Here is an 18,224-nt window from a genome sequence, read left to right as displayed (position 1 = left end):
CCATAACATACCATACCATACAATACAATACATAACATACCATACCACATACCATACATACCGTACCATACTATTTATTTATAGAGCATTGAAAACAGTAGCAAGGCCAACCAAAGTGCTGTACAGCAGAAACAAACCAGTAAAGCACACAGTAGGAGTAACTTTAATTTGAAGCTGAGTCTGCTGAACCTCACCTACAATTTAATGAAGGGTGACAACAGTGTGAGAGACGATTAAAATGTGCCTGCTGTGGGACTTTACCTGTATTCCTTAACATTTTAAAACAACCCAAAAACAGAGATGCAAAATGAATCCCATTTAATTAATTTTTAATGATTTATTTACCAATTTATTTGTTCATTGTGATGACCCCTGCACAATGACTCAGCCAAATTAATAACCATAACTTTAAATTGAAAAGTCAGAAGAAGAAAAATTACTTTAGTTAACACAAAGAAGGACACAGCAAAAACTGAGTGTGCTAAAAGATAAAAATGAAACTGACCAACTGATTATATGCTGAACAGTAACAAGGTTGAAATATGAATCTTTTTTAAATTAAAGATTAATTATACCATGAGTTCAAATATTATTGGAGTCCAAAATGTACTTTGACCAAATTAAATCTTGATTGAAGACCAACTAATAAAGTGATTAGAAGCCGAACATCATGATTGTAAGTCATATTGTACAGAGATAAAATGCCAAATTCTAGAGATTAGAGGCCAATTCATTCTGAGATTAAAGGCCAAATCATTCTGAGATTAAAGGCAAAATTGTTCTGAGATTAGAAGTTGAATCATACTGAGATTAGAAGTCAAATTGTTCTGAGGTTAGAGGCCGACTCATTCTGAGATTAGAGGCCAAAATCATACTGAGATTAGAGGCCAAATCATACTGAGATTAGAAGCCAAATTGTTCTGAGGTTAGAGGCCAAGTCATTCTGAGATTAGCGGCCAAAATCATACTGATATTAGAGGCCAAGTCATTCTGAGATTAGAGACCAAGTCATTTTGAGATTAGAGGCAAAGTCATTTTGAGATTAGAGGTAAATTTTTATGAGATTTGAGGTCAAATTGTTCTGAGATTAGAGACCAAATTGAACTGGGATTAGAGGCCAAATTGAACTGAGATTAGAGGCCAAATTGTAGTTAGATTAGAGGCCAAATGGTTCTAAGATTAAAGTTCAAATTGTACTGAGTTTAGAGGCCAAATTGTTCTGAGATTAGAGGCCAAATTGTTCTGAGATTAGAGGCCAAGTTATTCTGAGATTAGAGGCCAAAATCATACTGAGATTAGAAGCCAAATCATACTGAGATTAGAGGCAAATTGTTATGAGATTTGAGGTACAATTGTTCTGAGATTAGTTAGAATGCTTGAGAGAAGCGGAGCTCACTATATTCACACAAGGAGAGAGCTGTCGGTCAGGCTACTTTTTGTTGCTCTCTGAAATAGTTATTGAATCAAGTGTTTTCAAATAAGTAAAGGTAGATGTTTAATAACCTGTTAAAATACACCAGAATGAAGGAAATGACACCTACTTTATTTAAATATTCCCCCCCTCCCCCCGCATTCCAGCATCATTTGGTTTACAAATTAAGCACTGGCCATTGCTTTAAAAACAGGTTTGATTCTGTTCTGGACATCACTGCATGGACTTCTCAGTTCCAGATGTTTACAGGTTGTTAAAAAAAAAAAAAAGAGATGCTAAGCAGTGGAAAACATGAACATGGAACAACTTTAAAATGATGTGTTGCTGTCATAAAACTTAAAATTACCTTTTTCAGTGATATAATTTAAAACGTTTCAAACGTTTACTTTGTTCAGCTGCGAATAAAATATGGATTTATGATATTTTCAAACAATATTCTCTTTTACACAAAGTCTCAACGTTTTCGAAATTGGAGTTGTGAGGAAAAAAATGTTATAAACTGTTCCCGTAGAACTGATTTTTTTTTTTTTACCATTTCAGATTTGAGCAATTTTTGTTCAGAATAAACAAAAACTTGAATTGATAGTGACGTGAAGATTGTTTTACATTTTACTTGTTGGAATTAGCAAGAACCCTGTTTGGAGCTTGTACAGAGATGATTTGTTTCCAGCCCAGCAGGGTCAGCTGTCCCATTAGCTGTTTTATTGAGATTGATGATGAAATGGGGGAATTGGTGTCTGATGCTGTGTGTTGGAAAAGTAGCCCTCCTTCAGGTGTGATGAAAGCCGAGAGCCCGAGCAGACGACAGACGTCTGGGCCTGGATTTACCGCAGGTGCTGTGGGTCTAATTTAAAAACAAGTCTGTGATAGAAATTGCTTCTGTGACAACCTCAGATTTATTTTATCACCTCTCCTTTAACATTTGTGTAGCTGCCAACCACACAATTAACATCACAGGGGACACTTGGATATGATTTCTTATATTACTTTAAAACGTAGCTCATAAATTGTGGGAAATGAAGCATATTAAACCTCACACACAAAACCCACACGTACAACAACAAGGAAAAAAAACAAAAAACTGTGAGATGAGTATAGCCCCTGCTAAACAAGAGCAGAATAGTATTTCTAACTAGAGAAATTGCATTTCCTAGAAAAATGCAGAATGCTTATTGCTGAAGAACTTGCTGAAAAACAGCTGAAATTAGCTAAAAGAATGCTGAATTGGAGCTGAAATGGACGAACACGCCTAAATTAGCAGAAGAAATCAGCAAGAGCACATATTTGCTGAATTAGGTTTAAATAAGCAGAAGTTAGCATACAATTTTGAAAATTAGCTAAAAAAATCAAATTAGCAAAAAAATAGCTAAAAATTAGCTGAAAAGTCAAAAAGAAGCTTAAACTATCAGAGCAAAGTGGAAAGAGCTGAAATGAGCTAAAAAATGTGGCATTAGCTGAAAAAGCTAAATTTGGCATAAAACAGCTAAATAGTAGCTGAAATATCAGATAAAGCTGAAATTAACAACAAAAAAAGCTGAAAGTAGCATAATAAGCTTAAATCACCATAAAAAATCAATTGGGTTGAAAGTAGCAAAAATTACCATGAAAAACTTGAATTTATCTGAAAATAACTGAAATTAGCTAAAAAAAATGATAAAAAAGATAGCTGAAAAAGTACAAGCTTAAATTATCAGAAGAAAGCAGAAATACATTTTTTCCCCATTTAGGCTGAAAGAAGCAGAAATGAGCACAAAAAGGTGGAAATTAAATCAGAAAAAACATTAAATAAAAATTAAAAAACAGCTGAAAAGTGGCTAAAACAGCAAAAAGAAGCTTAAGTTACCAGAGGGAAGTGGAGAGAGCACACCTTTGCTCAATTAGGCTGAAAAAAAAATGAGTGCAAAAAATTTGGATTTAGCCGTTTCACTGTTTCTGGTTCTCCGTACACACTCCAGCTCCTCCTGAGAGATCCAGCTTTAAAGTAGTATCTCACTGAGCAGCAAAAGTTGGAGACTACTCTTGACTCGTTATTACAGGAAGTGACACATTTTTCATTGCAGTCTCACTAATGTTTGAGTGTTTTTGTCCTTAAGACCAGCGAGCTGGGTTGTTGCATTCTATGGTGCTAATGTTTGAAAATTACATCTATTTTTTGTGTGCACAGCTTGCAAAATTGTATTAGTATGCATGTTCTTTTGGTGCAGACCTACATCCCACATCATATGTACTGCAAATGGACTGCACTTGTATAGCGCCTTTCTATCTTATCAAGATACTCAAAGCACTTTCCACTACAATCTGTGTCCTCATTTACCCATTCATACAGCACTCTGCTACATCTGTAGACTAATCAGTGCTTTATCTCATTTATACACTGATGGGACACACATCAGAGGCAATGAGGGGTTCAGTGTCTTACCCACGGACACTTCGGCATGTAACTGCTGGTGGAGTTGAACCCCCAACTCTTGCACTGGAGGACAACTGCTTTAACTACTTAGCCTCAGCTGCCCCGATCTTATCCGCCTTGACTCACTTTGTACACTTGTTGGCAGCTGCCCCTACTTGCAGGATTTGATTTACTGGAGAACACCTAAAAAATGAATGCAGGCAGATTTGGAGCAGTTGTTAAATATTTATTATTTATCAGCAGTGTTCATTCATCTTACACCTGGACAGGTTTACTGTCAGAGAGCTCCCCTACAGTTGTTAAAATATAGCTCCCGTGAAACGGGTTGGAGACGTTCACAACAACTGACCGTTTTGAGAGAAAATTTGTCTCGTAAATTTTTTCAACATGCTCAAAATTGAAGGAACAAGATTGTTAGCTTCTGCGAATAAAGTGCGGAAATTGAGAACCACCAAGAACATCACTTTTTTTTTTCTCTCACTAGCATTCCATGCATTCCTCCCCGCTCCCTGTTCTCCTCCTGCTTTTTTGCTCTCTGTCTGTGTATCGGAGCAGCTCCTATTTTTACACATCTTTCCGAAATGAAAACTGCTGTTTTGGGTCTGACCAACTGAACTTTTGACGTAAATTACAATTTTTTTTTGTCAACGAAGCGACAGGGTCCTGGAGAACCCTCATCTGCTCGGACGACACTCATGCAGCTGGATAAATCTCTGGGGGTGATGTGTCTATCTCTGCTGTTGATTGCGGACGCCAAAATTGCATATAATTGGATTTATGATAACAGGTTTCCTGTTTTTGGAATAATCTGGATCCTGGTTTATCAACATACAAAGAAGACTGTCACAGCTAATTTGGACCTCGTCAGGCTGCTGCCTATGTGAAGATTGGTTTGTGCTTTGAGTACTCAAAATCAGCTGATTTACAAGTGAAACCGTAAGTTGGAAGTGATTTGAATTGCAGGCCACCTGCGGCTTGGGGATTCGTCAGCATGAACACGCCCTTGAAGAGGCTCGTAAGCACGGACCAGTGGAATGCACCCTAATCTGGCCATTTCAGTTCTTGGAAGTACCAGTACAGACTCAAGGTTGACAGAAAAATAGTCTGCCTGAATAAATCAACAATTGTTGTTATCTGAATTGGACTCCCGGCTGGCCTCAAACAGGCCGACTTATCAATTTCTCCTGGGAAATGTGTAAACTAAGGTAAAGCTTAGTCTATCGCAACCCCCCCTCCCCCTCCCCTTCTATCAAGGCTTGTCAGAACTGTGTCGGCTGACCATCATCTTATCAGGACAATGGACTATCTGTTAGTGCTTCATGGGCCGCATCATCATAAATACATATGTAACGTGTTCATAAATGTGCTTTGCTGGCAGAGTTTTTTGATGTCTTAAATCATGTCCTGTTAGGACAAGGTGTGAAGAGATCTTCTTTGTAATGCCACTACCCCTCTCCTCATGGCTTTGTCCCTTTTTCTATCTAAAAAAATGTATTATGAAAAGAATAAGAAGGCCGCGCTTATAGCAGCAGCTTCGTGCACTCTCTCCATCTTTCGGACGGCTGTATGTACATATTCTCGTTTCGGTGCAATGACAATAAAGCTTATTCTGATTCTGATTCTGGAGACTCTCCCATTAAAGAGTTTGCCAAGTAGTGACCAACAGTTGCAGCCCAGTGCGATACTGACTTTAGAGGCACTGACACTCATCCCGATTGCTTCACACTCGACTGTGAGACACACCAGTGCATTCTGAAGGTTGTGCATTGAAGACACAAACAGAACCACATCATCTGCAAAAGGCAAAGATGAGACCCTGAGGTTTCCAAACCAGTCACCTGCCTTTCCACAACTGAGCTTTGAGATGCTCATGAACACCACCAACAGGATCAGAGGCAAGGGACTGCTCTGGCAGAGTCCAACTCACACCAGGAATAATTTTGACTTTGTGCCTTTTTTCCATACATAAATCTGGCTTTGGTTATGCAGAGACTGGATAGCCATTAAAAGTTATACTAGCAGCTCATACTTAGGCAGCACATCCTAAAGAATGCCTCATAAGCCTTCTCTAAGTCCAAAAAAACATGTATAATGTAGAATCATACTCGCATGACCTGATTAGGAAGTTTGCAAGAGTAAAGGTTTGGTCCACTCTTGTACAACCAAGAAGAAAGCCACACAGTTCTTCCTATATCTGAGGTACAACAATTGGTCAGACCTAAAAAAGTTAAGTCTTCTACCTGGATTATTGAGCATGCATCAGGATAAGTGGTCATACCCTCCCTTCCAACATCCTGGAGTACTGTAATCATTCCTGGACAGACTGAGAAGTGTGATCCCTTCATAGTTGGAACACATGCTCCTGTCCCTTTTTTTTCTTTAAACAGGGACCACCATCCAGATCTGCCAATCCACATGTTTTGTTCTGGTTTTCCATGCAACTTTGAAGAGATATATTGACCACAACAGCCCCACAACGTCCAGTGTGAGTCTTGCCCACCCATGGCATCCTGCCACCAGGGAGCTTTTTGACTACCATTGCCACGTCTGCCATGGTCGTGGGCTCGCTTCCCTTGAGTCCTCAATCTCTGCCTTCTCAAGGGTGGACATGGTGACTGGATTAAAGAGGTCTTCTAAGTGTTCCTTCCACCATCAAACAGTTTTCTAAAGATAAACCAACATATTCATTGATCTGGAGCCGTATTCTCCCACATTATTCCATGCTGCGCTCTGAGCATATTACTGATTTCCTGATCCGCATTATGGATGCTACAGTGATTTAATGTTGCCACAGGAACCGTATAATTGCTGATCTGTGTCCTGTGTGTTTATAGACTAACTGTTGCATGAGTGACTTATTCATGAAGTCTTTGTTTACATTGTGTTTTTGTGGAATTTAGCTGAAAACGCCCAGGTGCGAGCGTGTGATCAGTTACAGATGAGTGATGTTCAGCTTCTTGGACATTGTTGTTAATGATGTTTACACAAACAACCAGTTACATCTGTAGCAAAGGCATGTATGAATACACCAACCTGAATTATGCGTTATTTATGTAAATGGTAAAACAAAACGAAAAATTAACATAAGACTAAAGCTTGAGTGTAGCTGATGTGTAATATATGAGTGAATAGTTTTAAAGTACTAAGCAGCTTTGGATGAGTCTCTGCTGGAATCTTTGATATTGTAAAACGCCTATCAGTGATTATCACTAGTGATTATATATATAATATATATATATATATATATTAGGAATGCGCCAATCCACTTTTTTAAACTTCCGATCCGATCCCGATACCTACGTCTGAATATCGGCTGCTACCGATCCAGTTCCGATATCATGATCATCATTGATTTTATATGAGGCAGTAATAATCTCCTCTCAAGTACAATTTGTACAAATATATGCATGCATGTCCAAAAAGGAGACTTGAGGTAAGTTTTATTAATGTTGGATAAGTTTTAAAGTTAGAATTAAATTCTGCTAACACAAAACATGTTATTTTTATTACTAGCTTTAAAGTGGATATTAAAGTGATTAATTTAAGTGATTGTTTAAAGTTATTTTATATCTTTTTAAATAAGGGGCAGATATAAGAATTTTTTTCTTCTTTCTGCACTCTTTTCATTCGATGTTTTCTTTTTGATGATTTTTTTTTTTAATTTTTGTTTCTTTTAAATGAATGAATAAATGAATTAAATTAAATAAAATGTTAAATGTCTTCAAACACCTGCTAAGTTCATGGCATAAACCAACAGGCATGTTCCTGTTTTTAGTATTTTACATCACTTTATAATGTAGCTGTTTTTTTTAATATAATTTTCAATTCATATGTTTTTTTTTATGATTGTTTACTTTTGTACTGATAAATATCTCCTGGAGGGTAAACTATATCTTGGCTGCAAGTATCAAACTGTGAAATCCTTTGTTTTCTACAACTGATAGTGGTTGGTCATTAATTATGATGAAGTTTAGCAGCTTCTCAGTAAACATTTGAGCTCTGTGGTTTCAGCGATGTCTTCTTCTTGTTCAATCCGAAGCAGGCAGGCTGATTTGGGTCAGCCGCGCTCAGTCTGTCCCTCCTCAGAGACGGGCAGACTGAGCGGGGCGGATTGGACGCGACTGGCCGGGGTCGAGTTGCCTCTTTTGGTTTGACCAAAGAGTACTGCCCCACTGAAGCCATGGAGCTCGAATGTCCATCGTAAAACTAATTTTACCGTGGTTTAATGTGGTGCTATGGCTCTGCAGACATTACACGATGTTGTCTTGTTTTGTGGTGTTTCTAGTGTAAAATACTTCCACACAGCGGACATGTTTAGATGAAAAGTTTGTTAGCTGTTAGCCACAGTGCTGCTAACTCAGTTGTAGCTGGCTGCAAACTATGAAATGGATTTCCTGAATGTGTGGCGGGTCTTTTTACTCTGGGTTCATGAGACACGCCGCCGTTCAGGAAATCCATTCCATAGTTTGAAGCCAACATGCATCATGGATCGGAAATATTGGCAGGTGGATCGGAAAAATCCGATACGTAAATTATGCTGGTATCGGAGGCCGATACCGATACTGGATCGGATCGGCTCCATCCCTAATATATATATATATATATATATATATATATATATATATATACACACACGTAGATACACTCCCGGCCTCAAGTCTAGGGTTTTTTTGTGTATCTAGATATAAAAATGATCTGGTCTTCATCAGGTTCTTAAACCATTACAATCTGACCTTGTGAACAAAATCACACAACAGATTCCACTGTGTCATTGTTTAATGGATAACACCTTTTCAGCCATTTTGCTGTAGATCAGCTGCTGTGTTTGGATCTTTGTCCTATTGTATCATGATCCAGTTTGGTCCAAGCTTCTGCTTCTGGACAGATGCCCTGCCTACCAAAATGCTCTTCACCCACAACTCTGTCCCCACCCTCCCACCCCCTCACACACACCTGGTCAACAACTGCCGGCACTGACATAGCGCTAAGCTAGCGGTGCGCAATATGGACTAGCTAAGAAGCTACAGACGTAGCGCTTCGCTTCTCTCACGCACCCCCTCTCACGAGCGCTAAGCTAGTTCGCAACACCATCTCCAGCTCCTCCACTGCCACAACCTCCCCTGTTGACAAAAATCCCTGAAGAGATGAGCTTCCTGCCAAGGCAAGTGACCAAGGGAAAACACTGTAGTAGATAGATACGGTTTGGTTTTGGTCCAGAAGTTTTGCGATTCCATCAGATAAACTTTCCAAATCTACCTTGTGCGGCCATTTTGAGTTTAGAGAGAAGTACAGTGAACCCTCGTTTTTCACGGGGGTTACGTTCCAAAAAGAACCCGTGATAGGCGAAATCCGTGAAGTAGTAACCTTTAATTTTTTTACAATTATTATACAATGAAATACTCCACAATACATTCAAACCAAAGAACAAAACCTTTTTACAGGCCCAAGCATTTGTTTAACAAATAAAAGTACTGTATAGACGTTTTTTACAAATAACTACTGTACTGTAAAATAATAATTTTAATCATCAATACGATGGGTTTTAGAAAAACTTGAAATCGCACGAGAGTTTGCAAACTTAAATTTGGCAAGCTGTTTTATGTACGTGTACATATTAAACTGCAGCGTTAGAGAAGAAGCGGAGAGACTGTTTAGCCAATCAGAATGCAGAACACAATGCACGATGCAAATCCGTGAAGCAGCGAGACCGTGAAAGGTGAACCGTGTTATAGCGAGGGTTCACTGTAACATTTTTTGCCCTATAAGTCACAGTTTTTTTGCACAATTTGCATGTCCTGCGACTTATACATTGAAGCAACGTATTTATGGATTTTTCCCCCCATATTTATAAACCAATTTTTTGGCAGAGATATGACCGTTTTCATTCATTCTGACTGAAAATATTGAACACTGCCATTTTCAGCCGCTAGATGGCACTTGAGTAGTATGGCATGCCATTGTATCATGTAATAGGTAAAAGTGGCTATTAATGACACAATCTGCTTGCCATAGTCTGACACCTTCGTCCAGCTCGTTTGGAGCAACCGTCAAATCAGCTTAATTTTGCGGCGCCGCCCCGGCGAAATGCAGCTAATTTGACTATTGAGGTTAATTTATTAAGTAAAAGTTCAACTGAGACACACCTTTACTATAAAGTCGAGCAAACAAATATTTGTTTTTAGGTGATTATCTTCTTAAATTTCGAAGAAAAGCACAGCAAGTCGCCCTCTTTGCGCTCACGTTTCCGCATATCGGCTTTTGAAATGCAGCTGATTTTACCGTCAAAGTGTATTTATTAAGAAAAAGTTAGTCTGAGACACACCTTTGCTATAATTTCGAGCAAACAAATAATTGTTTTTAAGTGTTAATTTTGTTAAATTTTTGTTAAAGTCCTCCCGTGCTGTGCACACCCCCGTAACCACCATTTGGCAGCACTGGCCCACATTTCCAGGTTGCCAGCAGTGACTAGGGCATTAACAGAGTACTCGAGTAATCTACACATCGATTGCTAGAACATCTATCGATGTTAAAAATGTAATGTCGGGTATCCGTAGTGACGTCATATTATGTGACCACGTATGACCGTAGGGGGCGGTGTTGCACTGTTGCAGGTCACAGAGTATGGTGTGTCCAATCTACCAGAACCAGTTTCGGTTTAAGTTTCGTTTTTGACGTGCTGCATTTCTTCACGTTTGCAGTTTAATAATAATAACTAATAGTTTAGTTTTTCCTGTGACTTATTTGCAGTATGATAAATGGTAGGAGCATAATATACGCTCCCAATGTTTTGTTGGTCATTTTTTTGCGGTTTTATTTATTTATTTATTTATTTTTGTATCTTGAGATCGATGACGTCATCAAATACTCGAGTTCTACTTGGGTTTTATTATGTTAATGTCGAGTTTAAAAATTATATACTCGTTCAACCCCTAGCGGTGACACGTAACAAACGCGACATGTCAGCGGTGACGCATAATAGATGTGACGTATACAGCGAAGCAACATATTTATGGATTTTTTCCACTTTATTAGTCATATTTGGACTGATGTGATTTATAGGGCGGTGCGACGGGTACAGCAGAAATTACAGTGGTTTTCTCCTGCAGCCCTTCCAAATAAGCCATGACCTTTGACCAAAGGAGAATTTGCTGCCATCCCTAAAAGACTGTCCACCGTCTTAAATGTTCTCCACTTGTGAATAATCTTTCTCTGTAGAATGATACCATACCACTTTATTTATAAAGCACTTAACAACAGCAAGGCCAACCAAAGTGCTGTACAGCAAAAACAAACAAGCAAAGCACCGGTAGATCACACAGAGTTAAAGATAGATTATAGTTTGAAAATGACCTTTGACCCTTCCCAGAATGATGGGCAGCAACCGTTTCTTCTGTAAAGTCATTGCTGACGTCTTTCCATCTTGGCGTTGTGTAAACAAATAGTGTGTTAGAATACTGGAAAAAGTTGCTTTAGTTTAATATTCTACAATGGCTGCTGACAGAATGAAATTTGACACATTTACCAAAAATTCTCAACGTTCCCTAAAACGTTCATTACTTCCTGTCATGAAAAGTGGACAATAATGTTATTGCCCGTGTGCCCATTTATCTGACTGTTAGAAAATTGTCTCAGACATTTGATGTAAATGAAACTATCACACCGTATTCACTGGAAATACATCTAGATCTAAATACCTTACGGAGTCAACTTGATTCAAGAAGCTTTTGTATTTGATTTGTCCTCCACTGTCAGAATGAACGTCTTTTCAAACGAGCGTATTAGTGCATGGCCAGCCTAAGCTCATCATGCAGCAGAGAGATTTCCTGTGCTGCAGTCAGCCACAGATTCCCTTTAAATGAGATCTTGAGTCTGAAAGGACAGACAGCTGATTAAAATGAGTCCAGCACTTTCAAAATCAACGGTTCTTTTATCCATCAAAGGTTCCTGTGGGAAATATGGTTTCAGATTCACTCGTTAAAACTTAATGTTAGAGCTTATAGTCTGTGTTGGTGATGACCCCCAGCTACTACCACGTTGAAGCTTACCTCAATAGCTATGAAACTGACTGAGTTTTAATCCTTTTCAGCTGATGTGCATGCCTTGTTTTGATGGCCATCTTGAATCGGGTTGACCGTGGTACACATCACACCGCCATATAAGTCGCATCAGTCCAAATATGTCTAATAAAGTGGAAAACCTATATAAATACGTCGCTTTGCCATATATATCGCATCTATTATGTGTCACCGCTGATGCGTCATGTTTGTTAAGAGTCAACGCTGACTACCTGGAAATGTGGGCTGGTGTTGTGCCAAAAATCAATTGGCTGCCAAATGGCGGCCGCGGGAGTGTGCACTGGAGGACTTTTTAACAACAACTGAACAAGATTAACACTTAAAAAAACTTGTTTGTTTGCTCGACATTATAGCAAAGTTGAACTTTTACTTAATAAATGCACTTCTGTGGTCAAATTAGCTGCATTTTACCGGGGTGACGCAGCAAAATGTAGCTGATTTGACGGTTGCTCCAGGCATGATCCCGGAGCTGGACAAAAGGTGGCAGTCTATGGCAAGCCGATTGTGTCATTAATAGCCACTTTTACCTATTAATGACACAACGGCATGCCATACTACTCGAGTGCCATCTAGTGGCTGAAAATGGTGGTGTTCAATATTTTAAACGTCAGAATGAATGAAAACGATCATATCTCATATTGGTTTATAAATATGGGAAAAAAAATCCATAAGTAAGTTGCTTTGGTGTATAAGTCGCAGGGCATGCAAATTATGCAAAAAACTGACTTATACGCCAAAAATACGGTAAATTTGCATCTGTTGATTACTTTTTGAAGGTTTCATTGAAATCCGTTCAGCGATTCGTGAGATATTTTATTAACAAATACAAACAAGCATACACTGACAAAGGCTAAAACTGCGTGCTTTTTGTATTCGATGGTGGAAAAAAAATGTTTTGGGTTTGTTGGATCCCCATTTTGACTCCAACCTCTTGGCTCGATTAGACTCTTCTTTTTTTTTTTTTCAGGACAAACAACCGGTTCAGAGCATAGTTCTGGGTTTGTTTTAGTTTTTTTTTGTCTTTTTATAAAATTAAAAAGACATATGTTATCACATGACACCTTCTGAGACCTTCTCAAAATGAATGCCACAGATTTCTTCTTAGTTATTGCTGCAAACAGTGTTTTACAGGTTTCTTTTATGTGGTTTTTATTGTGAAACTTTGGGATAACGCCCTTAATAAATAAGAACTAAATTTGTTAACTCATAAAGTTTGTATTTGGGAGACTCTCGGCTACTACCATGGCGTATTTTAGCTCCATATCTGTAAAGTTTATTGAGTTATAGACATTTTTGTATTTTTCAAGGTTAGTTGGCTCTCACAGCCATCTTGAGTTGGGTTGGCTCCAGAAGTTGGTCAGTTATCAGGGTGCATCAAGTGATTATTTCTTGAAATTTTCAAAATAATCTGTCCAGTGGTTCATAAAATATTTTGCTAACAGACAAATAGACTTGACTCCAAATAGTCAATGGCTAAATGTTAAAGATGAAAGTTGTTTTGCATCAAACTGTGTCCTAATTTGGTATCATCGTTGCTGGAAAATAAACATTACATAATTTTTGTTCAGTGGAACCTTATTTTACTGCTTCTTTGGTTAAATCGCACACACTGTTTGCATATTATCAGATCCTTTTGTGTCAACGTCAAAGATTTTAGTTCAGCATCAGCAGCGCTTCAATGGGGGCTACCGCAGGAGTCCATCCTCGGTCCCCTTCTCTTTTCTTTATACCTGCTGCCACTAGGTGCTATTTCCCGCAAACACAATATACCCTTTTATTTCTATGCCGATGACTGTCAAATTTACTTACCCCCGAGGCACAGAGGTACACTCTCTATTCAACTTCTTCTTGACTGCCTGGCTGACATCCGGGACTGGATGGCTTTAAACTTCTTGAGTTTCAATGAGAAGAAGTCTGAAGTCATGTTGTTCCATCCCAATGGCACGTTCATGAACCACTGCATTGACCTTTCCTCTCTAGCCCTTTAGAGAAACAAAGAGTCACTAATCTGGGAGTGAAAATGGACCCTTCCTTGAAACTTAACAGTCATGTAAACATGATTGTTAAATCTTGTTTTATTCAGCTGAGGTGACTGTCTAAACTGAAGCCCTTACTGTCCAAAAATAATCTTGAGACGGAGATCCATGCGTTCATAACATCCAGGCTCAATTACTGCAATGTGCTTCTGTTTGGAATCAGTCAGTCCTCCATTGCATGTCTACAACTGAAAATTCTGCAGCCCGATTTTAAATGGTACAGGCCATAGAGATCACATTACACCAGTTCTGGCCTTCCTGCACTGGCTTCCCATTCACCTTCCGATCCAGTTCAAAATACTCATGTATGTTTTTAAATCACTGAGCAGTTCCGCCCCATCCTATCTCACTGATCTTCTACAGCCATATGTCCCACCGCGCTCTCTGAGGTCAGAAGACCAGATGCTTCTTTCAGTTCCAGGAAACTGTCTTAAGCACAGGGTGCATTCACACCAGCTCTGTTGTCCCGAACTCTAGCCTGTTTGCCTAGGAAGTCCGGTTCGTTTGGGGAGGTGTGAACTCGCCATTGATCTCTGTCACAGAACAAAAAGGTGAACTCTGGCCCGGGGTAAAACCTAGGTCTCGGTCCAGTAGAAGAAAACTCGAGCGCGGTTCAAGTACATCCATCCATTATCTTTACCTGCTTATTCCATTTTGAGTCACGGGGGTCGCCGGTGCCCATGTCCAGCAATCACTGTGCGAGGGGCGGGGTACACCCTGGATGGGTCGCAAGTCCATCACAGGGCCACATAGAGACAAACGAGACAAACAACCGTTCACTCTCTCACTCACACCTAGGGACAATTTAGAGTTACCAATCAGCCTAACATGCATGTTTTTGGTCTGTGGGAGAAAACCGGAGCACCTGGGGAAAACTCACGCATGCACGGAGAGAACATGCAAACTCCACCCAGAAAGGCCCCTGGACCGGGGTTTGAACCAAGGACCTGCTCGCTGAGAGGCAGCAGCTCTACCAGTTGCGCCACCGTGCTGCCCGGTTCAAGTACAGTGTGAATGTAAGCAGAATGTGCACTGCTCCGCAAGCAGGAAGTGGACTACAATGCAGGGCAAACAAACACGCATTTCTCTTACCTCATATGGAGCTGTCAGCTTGCCTTGTGTGAAAAACAACATTCTCCATGGTCTTCTGCCTCATCTTCCACTCTTGCTGAATCCATTGTTGAAAAATGACAAAATAGAACTCCTAAACCGCTAAAATTTGACGCCACTCTGTTTTTATTTCCAGAAGAAGAAGTGTCTTCTTCAGAGGTTTTTGTGTCGTTTCTTTCAGTAGTTCTTGGTGCAGCGCCACCACAGGCGAGTGGGGGAACAGGTTGGTTCGAACAGGTTGGCTCGACTGCGCAGTGCAGGGTGAATGCAAACGCAACAGCTCCAATGTAAACAAAATGTTATGAATATTGGTCCCCAACCAAACCGAGTCTACCGAACTATCGGGTGTGAAAACAACCTCAGAGGTGACAGGGCTTTCTCTGTTGCAGGTCCAAGCCTGTGGAATGAGTTGCCACTGCATGTCAGGCAGGCTCCCACACTCACAGTCTTTAAGTCTTGCCTGAAAACTCACTTTTGTTCCCTTGCCTTTGACACGGTGTGATTTGTTTTGATCCTTTCTGTAGTCTACATTATTGGCCATTTAGTTATTATCCACTGATATTTGTATCTATATTTTATTTTATGTTTTCATGTCTGCTGTGCTTGTTTGTTTCTATTGTACAGCACTTTGGTTGGCCTTGTTGCTGTTTTAAGTGCTCTATAAATAAACTGGTATTGTATGGTATGGTGTTAATTTTTTAAATTTTATTTCATTATTTCAGATTCGGAGATGGTGTACAGGAACAGAGACGGTGACGTCATCAAGTTCAATTTCATCCTGAATGAGACGGAGATCCTTCTGAGCAACAGCACATTTGTAAGGTTTTTTCTCTGCTTTCTTAATTTTATTTGCAAAAAATATTATTTTATTGGGCAGCACGGTGGCGCAACTGGTAGAGCTGCTGCCTCTCAGCGAGCAGGTCCTTGGTTCAAACCCCGGTCTAGGGGCCTTTCTGGGTGGAGTTTGCATGTTCTCTCCGTGCATGCATGGGTTTTCTCCGGGTACTCCGGTTTCCTCCCACAGACCAAAAACATGCACGTTAGGCTGATTGGTAACTCTAAATTATCCCTAGGTGTGAGTGAGAGAGTGAATTGTTGTTTGTCTCATTTGTCTCTATGTGGCCCTTTGATGGACTTGCGACCCATCCAGGGTGTACCCCGCCCCTCGCACAGTGATTGCTGGACATGGGCACCAGCGACCCCCGTGACCCAAAATGGAATAAGCGGGTAAAGATAATGGATGGATGGATAGATGGATTATTTTATTGTTTATTGTTTTGTTATAGAAAGTTCATTTGCTTGTGCAAGTCACACCCTTTTGTTTTTAAGTATGCTACAACTTTAGTAGCAGACAGCCCGAACCTTTAGGCATTAAAAAATAATGAGGACATTCCTGCTCCTGAGAGAGAAAATGGAAAAAAAAAAGAATTGGTAAAAAGAAGGGAGGAATTAAAACTCCCCTCTAAAACATCATTTTCCATAACATCTAAGTTAAATAGGTTAAAACTGTAATCGTTAACATCATATATTTTATTCCTATAACAGTATATATAGTAGTCACTCACTTATCACGGGGGTTACATTCCAGACACCCCCGCGATATGTGAAAATCCACGAAGTAGGGACGTTGTATTTATTTTAGTATTTATATATATTTTAAGGATTTAGAAATCCTTCCCACATTCTTGCAATGTTCTTAACAATGTTCTAAACTCTATAAAAGAGCACAGCAAAAGAGAACAGACAGACTGATGCTACAGTTTCAGATCCAATCAGCGCCTGGTGGTAGACTGGCCATCGGGAGCACCGGGACATTTCCTGGTGGCCTGGCCTGCTCAGTGATCCCCGAGTGGGAACTAAAGGCTTGGTTTGGGTCACACTTGATTATTTAAAATAAACAATCCATGCCACTCACTCAGGTATCCACCTCACAGAAGCTTCCACAGCAGAGATGGAGAAAGACAGACCCCGGCCCCTCATTTCTTTTTTCAGACTGTGTCACAGCAGAGCAGAGACACAATAGGTTGCGCGTCTGCCTGTTGTGTCTTTCTGCTTTGCTGTGACACACAACCTCAGAAAAATAAAGGAGGTGGACCCCTCGGCAATCACTGAGCGGGCCACGCCACCGGGAAATGTCCCAGTGTTCCCGATGGCCAGTTTGCCCCTCAACACAATGCTCTGGTTGGTCACCTTCCATCAGTCAGCCAGTTGTGTGTCGTGTACAATCTTAAGGCTCCCACATACTTGGGCGTACTTCACCCTGCAGAGGTCTGCGTGGACCCGATTAGACTCAACACGGTCTCGAAGCGGACGCCCGCAAGCTATGTCCATGCAAAGATCAATTTTTACTACCGCGAACGCGTACTCTGTGTCGCACAATAAACAGCCCGGCGACAGACTGTTTTGTTTGCGACACAAATGTATTAAATTCCCCTTCTTCATCCCTTGTCTGGTTTAATGGCCTTTTCTTTTGTTTTGTTTTTTGTTTTTTTGCCTAGAGGCAAGTGATCTCTTCCCCCTCGTCCATTGTCGCCAGGACTGAAATTGTGAGTGAATGAAGCAATTTATCATGAGAGAATTAAAATCAGGTCCAGCGTGGTTGTGGGAGGGTCTGGAGATTTTCTGGTAGGCTGGTCTGATGTGTGGGCTGCAGGGCTAGCGCTCCCTGTTTGTTTGTTTTTTTTAGAACTTTTTATTAATAACATATAAACACAGAACACCGCTGCCACTGCACCTGGGCTGCCAGCTGCCTCTAGCCAGGGCCGCTGTCAGCTATCGTTTTTATTTAATTTTTGTGCGACCTATTAGTCAGTCCAGTAGGCGTGTCAGCAAATGACCAATCGGTGAACTCAGTTTGTCCCGAAGGTAAATGTCCCTTGCCTGCAGCGCTGGGCTGCAGCCCATCAGTGTGTACAGTACACTCGAGTATGAAGTCTCAACCGTCTGCAGACAGTGCGTGCAGTGTCTGCGCGGCTCACGGAGTATACACAGTATGCCCGAGTATATGGGAGCCTTTATGTTGAAACCTGCGAAAGAGTGAGTCCGCGAAAGTCGAATCGAGAAGTATTGAGGGAATACTGTAATTATAAAAATAATGATTTCAGGGGTAAAATGACTTAATTATATATATATATATATATATATATATATATATATATATA

At 40.2% G+C, this 18,224-nt stretch overlaps 1 protein-coding gene across 1 annotated transcript in view; it reads left to right on the top strand.

Moving 5' to 3' along the window:
- Positions 1-18,224, top strand: part of LOC119429081 (inactive dipeptidyl peptidase 10) — a 142,578-nt gene that overhangs the window by 64,302 nt on the left and 60,052 nt on the right. Inside the window, exon 4 of the mRNA XM_037696798.1 lies at positions 15,786-15,880. Within this exon, the coding sequence (XP_037552726.1) occupies positions 15,786-15,880 (95 nt within the window). The remainder of the gene's footprint in view (positions 1-15,785; positions 15,881-18,224) is intronic.

This window comes from Nematolebias whitei, chromosome 23, assembly GCF_014905685.2.
Source record: "Nematolebias whitei isolate Nwh7 chromosome 23, NemWhi1, whole genome shotgun sequence".
Classification (NCBI taxonomy): Eukaryota; Metazoa; Chordata; class Actinopteri; order Cyprinodontiformes; family Rivulidae; genus Nematolebias; species Nematolebias whitei.
This window is presented reverse-complemented; position numbering and strand designations above follow the sequence as displayed.